The 9,375-nt window shown below is 49.2% G+C and overlaps 1 protein-coding gene across 1 annotated transcript in view; it reads left to right on the top strand.

Moving 5' to 3' along the window:
* LOC104385237 (NADPH oxidase activator 1-like) overlaps positions 1 to 9,375 on the top strand; it is a 25,295-nt gene that overhangs the window by 11,973 nt on the left and 3,947 nt on the right. Inside the window, exons 4-13 of the mRNA XM_009993669.1 lie at positions 602 to 736; positions 2,196 to 2,303; positions 3,007 to 3,066; positions 3,653 to 3,690; positions 4,391 to 4,532; positions 6,330 to 6,383; positions 7,543 to 7,615; positions 7,789 to 7,847; positions 8,377 to 8,394; positions 9,055 to 9,200. Coding sequence (XP_009991971.1) covers positions 602 to 736; positions 2,196 to 2,303; positions 3,007 to 3,066; positions 3,653 to 3,690; positions 4,391 to 4,532; positions 6,330 to 6,383; positions 7,543 to 7,615; positions 7,789 to 7,847; positions 8,377 to 8,394; positions 9,055 to 9,200 — 833 coding nt within the window. The remainder of the gene's footprint in view (positions 1 to 601; positions 737 to 2,195; positions 2,304 to 3,006; positions 3,067 to 3,652; positions 3,691 to 4,390; positions 4,533 to 6,329; positions 6,384 to 7,542; positions 7,616 to 7,788; positions 7,848 to 8,376; positions 8,395 to 9,054; positions 9,201 to 9,375) is intronic.

Genomic DNA, 9,375 nt, shown 5'->3' with positions numbered 1-9,375 from the left:
AACTTTCCCAGTCTTAGCTCAGCACACAGATGAAGGATTCCCAGCACCCTTCTCTAACCCTCCCATACTTTGCTGCTTCACCACTAACATACTTAGATGCTGCTAAAGGGTAACAAGCTACAGCTGGCACATTCACAGCCCCCAACAATGTTAAATACTTTCTTAGGTTCTTTTGCAGTGAAAGGGAGTCAGAAGGAAAAGTAAAACAGCGCAGCAAAAAGTAACACCTGGTTGCATGCAGAAAGGAGCCCATGCAGCTTGCCAGGAAGATCCTTAATGGCCTTTTAGATGCAGAGAGGATGAGATTAAAATTTGTGCGGTACTGAAGTCTTCATCTGGAGTTTCCCTGCCTCTCCTTGCCTGGAGCAGAGCTGGCAGCCCCAGCACATCCAGCAGGCTCACCTGCAGCTTTTAGCTTTTTCCACTCTGATGTTGGAGATTTTTTTGGCTGTGCTGCTCAAGTGCCTTTCCTGTGGCTGGTGGGGAGTGGGTTGGAGCTGCTGCTGTGTCTGTGGTGCTCCAGGACCTGGTCCTTGTTTCTTGGCTGAGCTCAAGAAGCTGTGCTGGTGCTCAGCCTCTGTGCTCTGCTCCCTGGCTGCAGGTGCTGTACAGCCTGGCAGCAGCGCAGTGCCGCCTGCAGCAGTGGCAGGAGGCCAGAGCCACCCTGGACAAGGCTGTTGTGTGGAGACCTGAGGGAAGAACAGCCATCCTGGACATGGCCCTGGAGCGCGTCAAGGTAAGACCACCTCTGTGAGTTCCTGGGTATGTGTATTGGGCTCAATTAAAAAAATACTGAGCAAGTCCAGAGGAGGCCACAGAGATCATCCGAGGGCTGGAGCAGCTCTGCTCTGGAGCCAGGCTGGGAGAGTTGGGGTGTTCAGCCTGGAGAAGAGAAGGCTCCAGGGAGACCTTAGAGCAGCTTCCAGTGCCTGAAGGGGCTCCAGGAAAGCTGAGGAGGGACCTAGGACAAGGGCAGGGAGGGAGAGGACAAGGGGTGATGGATTAAAACTGGAAGAGGTGAAATTTAGATTAGACATTAGGAGGAAGTTCTCTAGTGTGAGGGTGGTGAGGACCTGGAACAGGTTGCTCAGGGAAGCTGTGGAAGCCCCATTCCTGGAAGTATTCAGGACCAGGTTGGATGGGGCTTGGAGCAACCTGGTCTGGTAGGAGGTGTCCCTGCCCATGGCAAATGTTGGAACTGGGTGATATTTGAGGTCCCTTCCCACCCAAACCAGTCTATGATTCTATGAAGTACAAGATAAGAATATGTTAATTGTTGTGTGTTTGGGTTTTCCTGTCTCCCCACCTACTTGGTCACCTGGTAACAGTCTAAGCCATTTGCATGTGATGCTCTACCAAACTAGTGCTTCAGCTAATCAAGTAATTCCAACCTCCCCCAAATGCTTCATAGCACAGAAACACCATAGTGGAAAATTACGGGATAACCTCCTAGGATGGGGAAGTTTCTTTCTGGTCCCTGATGTCCAGCAGCTCAGTTGTACTTGTGCTGTAAAACAAGTTGCCTTATGCAGTGTTTAAGTGCAGATTTGGGAGAGTCTCAATTTTCATGACACTGGCTAACTTTTTAAAATCCCTTTGACCTCAGTGACAATTGGTGGCCACTCAGATATGAATGACAATCACATTTAAAGCCTAAGTAGTGTGGAAAAGTGTTGCCAGAGTTGGTTCTAAGTGGTAGTTTCCTGTTAGACACTTTTTTATGATCAGGAACAAACTGCAGGTCTCTGATCACTCTTCCTGGAGGGTTCATTATTTTGCCACCTCTATGCTTCTATGTCTTATTTGTATCCTTTTTAAGATAAGGTCATCTCTTTTAGTGTATCATTTATATTCAGTACAAGCATGCTGCTCAGTGGTTGAACAAGGGAGAAAGGAAGCAACAATTGAAGTAAAATAGGAAAAGTGCTTAGAGGTTTGTTTAATTTACTTTATTCCACCCCTTCCACCCACCCCATGCTAACAGGGTAGTGACTTAACACTGGGGTGTGGATTCTTGAGCTCTTAGTTTGCATGTGTGTGTCAAACTTTTTCAAGTTAACAGCCATATTTTTTGCCTCAATGTCTTCCTGGAGCTCATCTCACACACACAGGGAAGCTGTACTTGCAGTCACTGCTGTTATATTTGATTTAATATTAACTGATGGCTTTACCCTGATCTCTTTTCTCTGCCCCAGAACCGCCTGTTCTTAGAGCCTATGCAGGTTCCTCTTGGGGAATTTTTCAGACCACGAAAGAAGGAAGTTGAACAGCTGGACTCAAAAGATTTCCTGGGTAAACCCAAGGTAACAGACACGTGATCATTAACAGCAGGCAGAGTTCAACCCCACCTTGTGACATCTCCAGAGAGCATTACCATTGCCCACTCCACTGGTGGAGACCCAAGAGCAGGTCCTACTTGCAGCCAGTCACAGCATCAGGGACACAGAAGCCAACATTTGTTAGAATTGCCTCCTCTTCTGTAAAAATTGCACTTTGGTGCTAAAAAAACTTCCTAGTCTTGGTCACTTTAAACTCTGAAAAATCTGAGCAAGTACTTTGGGAGCCCTGTGGTTGTCCTGTTGCTACCAATGACATTTTCAAGAGGAGCACTGTCCTCCATCAGCATTCTCCTACTCACTCCTGCATTCCCTCTGGGACAGGCAGGCATTTGAGAGACAGATGCTTTGTCACACCCTGTAACACAAGTGAACAGAGCATTTTTCTGATCCCATCTGTGACCACTGCAGTCAGCAGAAGTGCCACAAGCCAGGAAATTGTGACATAACAAGGGGAAGGGAAAGTAATTAATTTATGTGCTTTAAAAAAAGCTTTGGACTAAAAAAAACAGGAAAACAAACAGCTGCAGCTGGTTTGGGAATCCAAGTCTGCTTTTTCCACTATGTGCATGGCTCTACTTAGGATGTCAGAAGGAAATGGGGAGAACCTTGCATGAAGTGTGAGAGTCTTTTCATCCAGCCTGGATTCTGTCACTTTGTCCACTGGCAGGTGATCTCGTCCATCATTCCCAATGATGAATACTTTGGCTTCGAGCCTCTCAGGCCTCAGGTGAGCAGAACATAGCTGGGAAGGGAGGAATGGAGCAGTCATGGAGCTCCAGGTAAGGCCTCAAATCCTAACACCAGCAGGGTAAGAAGGTATCACTGAAAAAAAACAGTGCAACATCAGACAAGATCTACAGGGCCTTTCAAAGCCACGTGGTGGGCTTCAGCAGAGCCTGGGACGGACTCAGCAACATGAGTCTCCGGCCCTTTGAAGATGCATTTTTTTTTCTTCAGCATATCAAAACAGCAGTGGAGACTTGGCCATGCTCAGCATGCATTTGTCCAGCACTTTAGTAAAATATGTCAGCATAAGCATGGCTGGCTGGCCCTGTGGTAGGAGTTTCTTAGCACCAGGGGTAGGGGAGAAGATTTTTCTACTCACCTTCTGAGGGGACAGAGCAGGAGGGGGAGAAATAGAAGGTACATCCTGGAAAGGTGAGCAGCAAACCTCTCTCAGGATGCTGTGGTGTGACAAATGCCCTCAAAAGCAAAGACACAGCAGAGTGTGGGCTTCAGAGGGACAGCAAATAAGGTGGCACTGTTGCTATATGAGGTACTGTTATAAATAGCTGCTGTTGTTCCTCCCACAGAAACAGGGCTTTTATGAACCCAGCGCTGATGCTCTGCAGTAAGTGTTTACTTCTACTCATGTCCAACTCTGCTCTCTTTCTCTGTTCAGAAGGTCCTGTTTTGTTCTCTGATGTCTTTGTCCAAAGACTGAGTGGGATCCACACCCACTTTCCACCAAGGGTGGAGTGAATGACAAACAAGCAGAGGCTTGTGTGGCTGCAGGTCACACTGCAGTTCAGGGGTGTCTCTCCTGCAAGAATCTCAGGGCAGTTTGCAGGAAATGATTCAGTAATCAGGAAACATGGCATGGATCATGCCATGGCCAGAAAATGGAAGCAGAGAGAGGTTGTGGGATCTGCCCAGACCTATGGCAGAGGATGCTCAGCTGTTCCATCCTAGTTCCCAGGACGAGGCCTCTCAGCCATGCTGTGTTGATCCAAAATCAGTCCTGGCTCAAAAACCACAAAAGGCATTTAGTTTGGTGATACTGTTACCTCAGGGTTGAGTTTAATATTTTTTTGGTGTGGAGGATGTTTTTTAGTATAACCAAAATGGGCAGTTGCACTTGGGAGATCTGTTTTCCAAGCTCCTTTTTTTCCCAGTTGTACCAAAGAGTAGCCATGGAAATCATAATTTCCCAACACCTGAAACTTTTGGCACGTGCCAGTTTGGGTCAATGCAGTGTTCTGGCTGAAAACCATCCAGCACCAGAACTCCAGATTATTGAAGGTCTTTTTCTTCTCATTCTTTCTTTCCAGAGACAGTGAGTCAGGCTACTGTCGAGTTGTGTCCCACTATTGCCCTGAGGACTTGGAGAATTTGGCAGTGAAAGCCAAGAGCTTGGTCTTTGTGCTGGCGCGAGGAGCAGACGGTTGGGCTACAGCCATATATGATGGACAGGTAAGGAAAACAGGTGGGCTTTCCAGCTCACCTCCACCAGCAGAGACCACAGCCTTGCTTGTGAACAGGAGCTTGCTGCAACCCTCTGAGCATGTTCCTTGGGGACCCATTTGTAGCACTGCAGAGCAGAGGATGAGTTCAGAAGCCCATTTCCACAGATGAGTTGCTAACTATAGATGTCTCTGAGACTTCACAGAATCACAGAATGGTTGGGGTTGGAAGGGACCTCTAGAGATCATCTAGTCCAACCCCCCTGCCAGAGCAAGATCCCCTAGAGTACATCACATGGGAACACGACCAGGCAGGTTTGGAATGTCTCCAGAGAAGAAGACTCCACAAACTCTCCAGGCAGCCTGTCCCAGGGCTCTGTTACCCTCACAGTGAAAAAGGTTTTCCTCTTTTCTCCCACAAGCTTCTTCCATTCACCTCTGTAGCTCCACAAGGGCACATTTTGGAGCACTTGTGCTCTCCACCATACAGGATCTTACAGTAGGATGTAGGATAACAGACCTGGGCAAGGACCCCATTTGGAGCAGTATTTGTCACAGGGCTCTAAGGAGCTGAGGAGACACCTTACCTGGTGTGTAGTGTCTCTGTTCAATTAACTTTAGAAAGGTTTTGGGAGGGCTTCAGCTGAGCAGGAAGGTTTTATGAAGGGCTGTAGAGAAGATGTAAGGAATTAAACCCCTGCAAATCTGACATCTTTCTGCAGACCAGGGATCCGTGGTATAAACAGGTTGAGTAGAAACAGGTAAATAAGACAACACTGAAAACCTTTTGGTGGTGGAAATCACTTCTCACATGTCTACTCGAGTCCTTTGAAAAGAGCCAGTGCACACCTGGATGAAGTTGAGTCAGTGAATATTTTATCTGCCCATATTTCAGAAAACAGTCAGATTTGTCAAAAGACCACTAAAAGAACCAGTGGGGTCTTTGAGCAGGAGAGGCAGTGCTCTGGGGGCTGCTAACAGTTTAAAATACAGAAATAAAGGGTGTGTAGAAATTAAAAGCGCTTTTTTTTTTTTTTTTTTTTAAGAAAGGGTGTCCCCAGAGATAATCTGTAACCTAAGCAGTCAGCATATTCCTCAGTGATACAGCAATAGGGATAGTGATCATACAATAGTTTGGGTTGGAAGGGACCTTAAAGACCATCTAGATCCAACCCCCTGCATGGGCAGGGACACCTCCCACCAGCCCAGGCTGCTCCAAGCCCCATCCAACCTGCCCTTCAACACTGCCAGGGATGGAGCAGCCACAGCTTCCCTGGGAAACCTGGGCCAAGGTCTCACCACCCTCATAGTAAAGAATTTCCTCCTAATAGCTAATCTAAATCTCCCCTCTGCAGGTTTTAAACCATTGCCCCTTGCCCTGTTGCTACATGCCTGTGCAAAAAGTCCTGCCCCACTTCTCTTGTAGGCCCCTTCAGGTACTGGAAGGGGATACAGTGCTTCTTAAGGTGATCATGTTCTGTGACAGACAGTCAAACCATTCAGCATAACCTGAAGCATCTGGAGCTAAAAGTGAACAGTTCCAGAAGTATTTGAATGTGCTGCTTGACTGCTCAGTGAAGTGTCAGGTGAAATTCCAAGTAAGAAAGAAAAAAGTAGGCAGTGGGGGTGTGGGGGGAAACATAACTATGGGCACCTTCATGTGTCAGTAGGGGTTTGCAGGGGCTCCAGCAGTGCAGTGGGGCTGGCAGGAGATGGGGCTGGCAGGAGGTGGAGCTGACAGGAGGTGGGGCTGGGGCTGCCACAGCAGCAACTCAGGTCTCACCCTGCTGTGCTTTGTGTCCTGCAGAAGCTGCGAATACCCTGCTCTCTCCTGGAGCCTGCCTCAAAGATGGATAAATGGGTGAGCTGACAACCTTGCAACCAGGGGTGAGGAAGGGAGCAAGAGATGCACTTGAGACATTTATTCATCAGATTATCACAGCATAGGCCAACTGAGAAATGTAAGAGAAACATAGAGTGTGAAACACTGGGGCACCTTGTCTGAATACCAAGTGATCCTGAACAAGAGCAACAGGGGATTTAAGAGCAGAAAATATGGTTATTTTTGTATAGACAGGAGGTCTCTTAACAGCAAAACCTGGGGGCTTGGACTTGCAGCCAAGCCACAGTGGCTTGCACCACAAGCTGCTCTAGGTTCTGTTATTTCTTACCTGCCATGGGCTGGTGGATCACACCAACATGGGCATCTGCCACAGCGCTCCTGACCCACTGTAACTTGTTGAGGCCGTGAGGGGTTTGAGGGCATGAGGCACATGTTCATCCGTTCTGCTCCCACAATGTCTGCCACCAGATGTGACACAGGAGCAGGTGAGGAGTGCTCACCTGTTTCAGTTCAGCAGCAGAGGGAGAACAAGTTAATCACCTGCAGTGGGACAGTAACATCTTAAACAGGCACCACGTTTGCCTTGAGGCCACGTGCCTAAACCCTCACCTTTGACTTGGGAAAACTTCCTTCATCTCCCATCTCCACCACATGCATATCCACACATGGTCCCAGTCATTTTCCATCTGAACCCAGGGCAGAAAGGTGCAACTCAGATCCCTATTTCCTGAAAGAGGTTTTTGAAGTACAGAGTTGTTCTGATGTTGCTATGATTATTTTTTTTCCCTCTAAATGAATCCCTGGCCATAGCACACACTTGGGCACTTCCTCCACTTTGAACCCATCCAAGTTCCCAGGTGAACTGGCAGATGGTGGAGGAAACTTTCAGCACAGTGTGAGCAAACTCCCTCTGCTCCAGAACTAGCCCAGCAAGGGGTCAGAGGCCAAGGAACTCTCCAACCAAACTCCTCATCACCTCTGCTACCCATGGGAGCTGCAGAGACCACTGAGAGTCTGAGTGCTCCATTTCACCCAGTTAATGAACTGGTCTCCCTGGGGCTCTCTCTGGAGTTACACCTAGAAATTTATAACTGGCTGCAGCCTCTGTCATGCACACCAGCCCTGCCCAGTCTCTGGTGTCTTCTGCTCACTCCTTTCTGATTTTGTTCTGTTGCAGAAGATCAGTGATGGGATTCCCCTCCCTCCTGCCCAGGTGCCTCCCAGCCGACTCCATGTGAAGCAGATACCAGGTAGTCCCCTGGTCAGGGCCCACACTGGGTGTTACATGAAGCTGTGTCCACCCCCCTGCTTTAGGGAGACCTGGGGGGCTGGTTGCTCCCTGCAGCCACAGCTGCCTTGTGCTGGTGGGTTGCAGAACTGCTGCCTCCAGGCACTGTTCCTCTGCTCTTCTTTTGTTCTGCAGAATCTCCTGAGGGAAAAAATGCCTCTGCAAATGATGCTGGTGCCCAAACAGACTTCAAGGTAAGGTGTTTCACAAGCTGAAGCTGCTCAAGAGATCAAGGCAGTGAAAAGTGCAAGATTCCTGACCAGATTCTTCAAATTCCTGAGCTGCCCTAAAATCACTGGAAAAAAAATCTTCCTTTGCCCATTTTCTCATTTTGAAGAGAGTGTCCCATGTGGTCTCTCTCCACCACTCCCAAGTCTGTGATCATACAGCTTTGTGGGGCAGCCCAAGGTTGAGGCTTACCAGAATCATGGAATGTCTTGTGTTGGAAGGGACCTATAAAGGTCATCTAGTCCAACGACCTTAGAATAAGCAGGGACATCTCACACGGGTTGCTCAGAGCCCCATCAAACCTGACCTTGAATGTCTCCAGGGATGGGGACTCCACCACCTCTCCAGGCAACCTTTTCCAGTGATCCACCACCCTCATATCAAAGAACTTTTTCCTAAATTCCAATCTAACTCTACCCTTCTCTAGCTTGAAACCATCACCCCTTGTCCTGTTGTTACCTGCCCTTGTGAACAACTCTTCCCCAGCCTTCTTAGAGCCCCCTTTCAGGTATTGTCCTTTTAGTCACCCTCAAGGAGCCAGGAGCCCCAGACACAGCATCATTCTCAGGCCTATACTTTGCAGCCTATTTTGCAAGAACAAGCTGTCTTTAATCTACCTATTGTCCCTTCTCCCCTCCTTCTGTGTGGCATTTTACATTCCTGTCAGGCTGGGTACCACAATTCACTCAGATTTGTATTGTGGGATGATGTCTTCTGATGCAGTTCCATGTCACTACCAGCTTCTGGGTGTGATGGAGCTGGAATTGGTCTTGTGTCCACCTGAGGACAGCACCTCTGGCAGTGCCAGCTGCAGTTCAGCTCTGCTCATTTGTATTTCCCACCCCACACTGTAGGACTTGTGGAGTATTTTTTGGTCAGTTGTGCCTCAGACAGAAGGCAGCAGAACATGAGAACTTGGCCATATCTCTCCAGCTGGCTGGAGGAGCTGGGGTCCTGCTCATAGAGGTTTGGGTCTGGGAGGTACCTGTGTGATCAGACCCAGAAACAGGCTTCTTAGGTCGTGGGAGGAGCCTTGGATCCCAGGCTTTGAGTGTGTCATTCCCTTCTGAGCTCTGCACTGGATGCTGTGCTGCTGCCGCGGGACCCGCCTGGGTCACCTCTCTTGATCCGAGTCCTGAGCACCCAGCCTGCCCACAGTGTCACATCTCTCAGCAGGTGCCCCCAGGCGCGGGCAGCCCCGTGGTGCTGCGGGTTTGCTGCGAGGCCAGGCTGGTGCTGCGGGAGGCACCGACCCTGCCCGAGCTGCGGGCGCTGCTGCGGGAGCGCCTGGCCTGGCAGGCAGAGCGGGGGAGGCTGAGGTAGGTGGCACTGGGTGTGACAGGGGGTGTGCAACGGGGTGACTGTGTGTAAGAGGATGGCAGCAGTGTGTGTGTGTGTAACAGGATGGCAGCAGCATGTGTGACAGGGTAGCAGTGTGTGCGTGACAGGGTAGCAGCAGCATGTGTGACAGGGTAGCAGTGTGTGTGTAACAGG

The sequence above is a fragment of the Chaetura pelagica genome, unplaced genomic scaffold (genome assembly GCF_000747805.2).
Source record: "Chaetura pelagica isolate M959 unplaced genomic scaffold, ChaPel_1.0 scaffold773, whole genome shotgun sequence".
Classification (NCBI taxonomy): domain Eukaryota; kingdom Metazoa; phylum Chordata; class Aves; order Apodiformes; family Apodidae; genus Chaetura; species Chaetura pelagica.
This window is presented reverse-complemented; position numbering and strand designations above follow the sequence as displayed.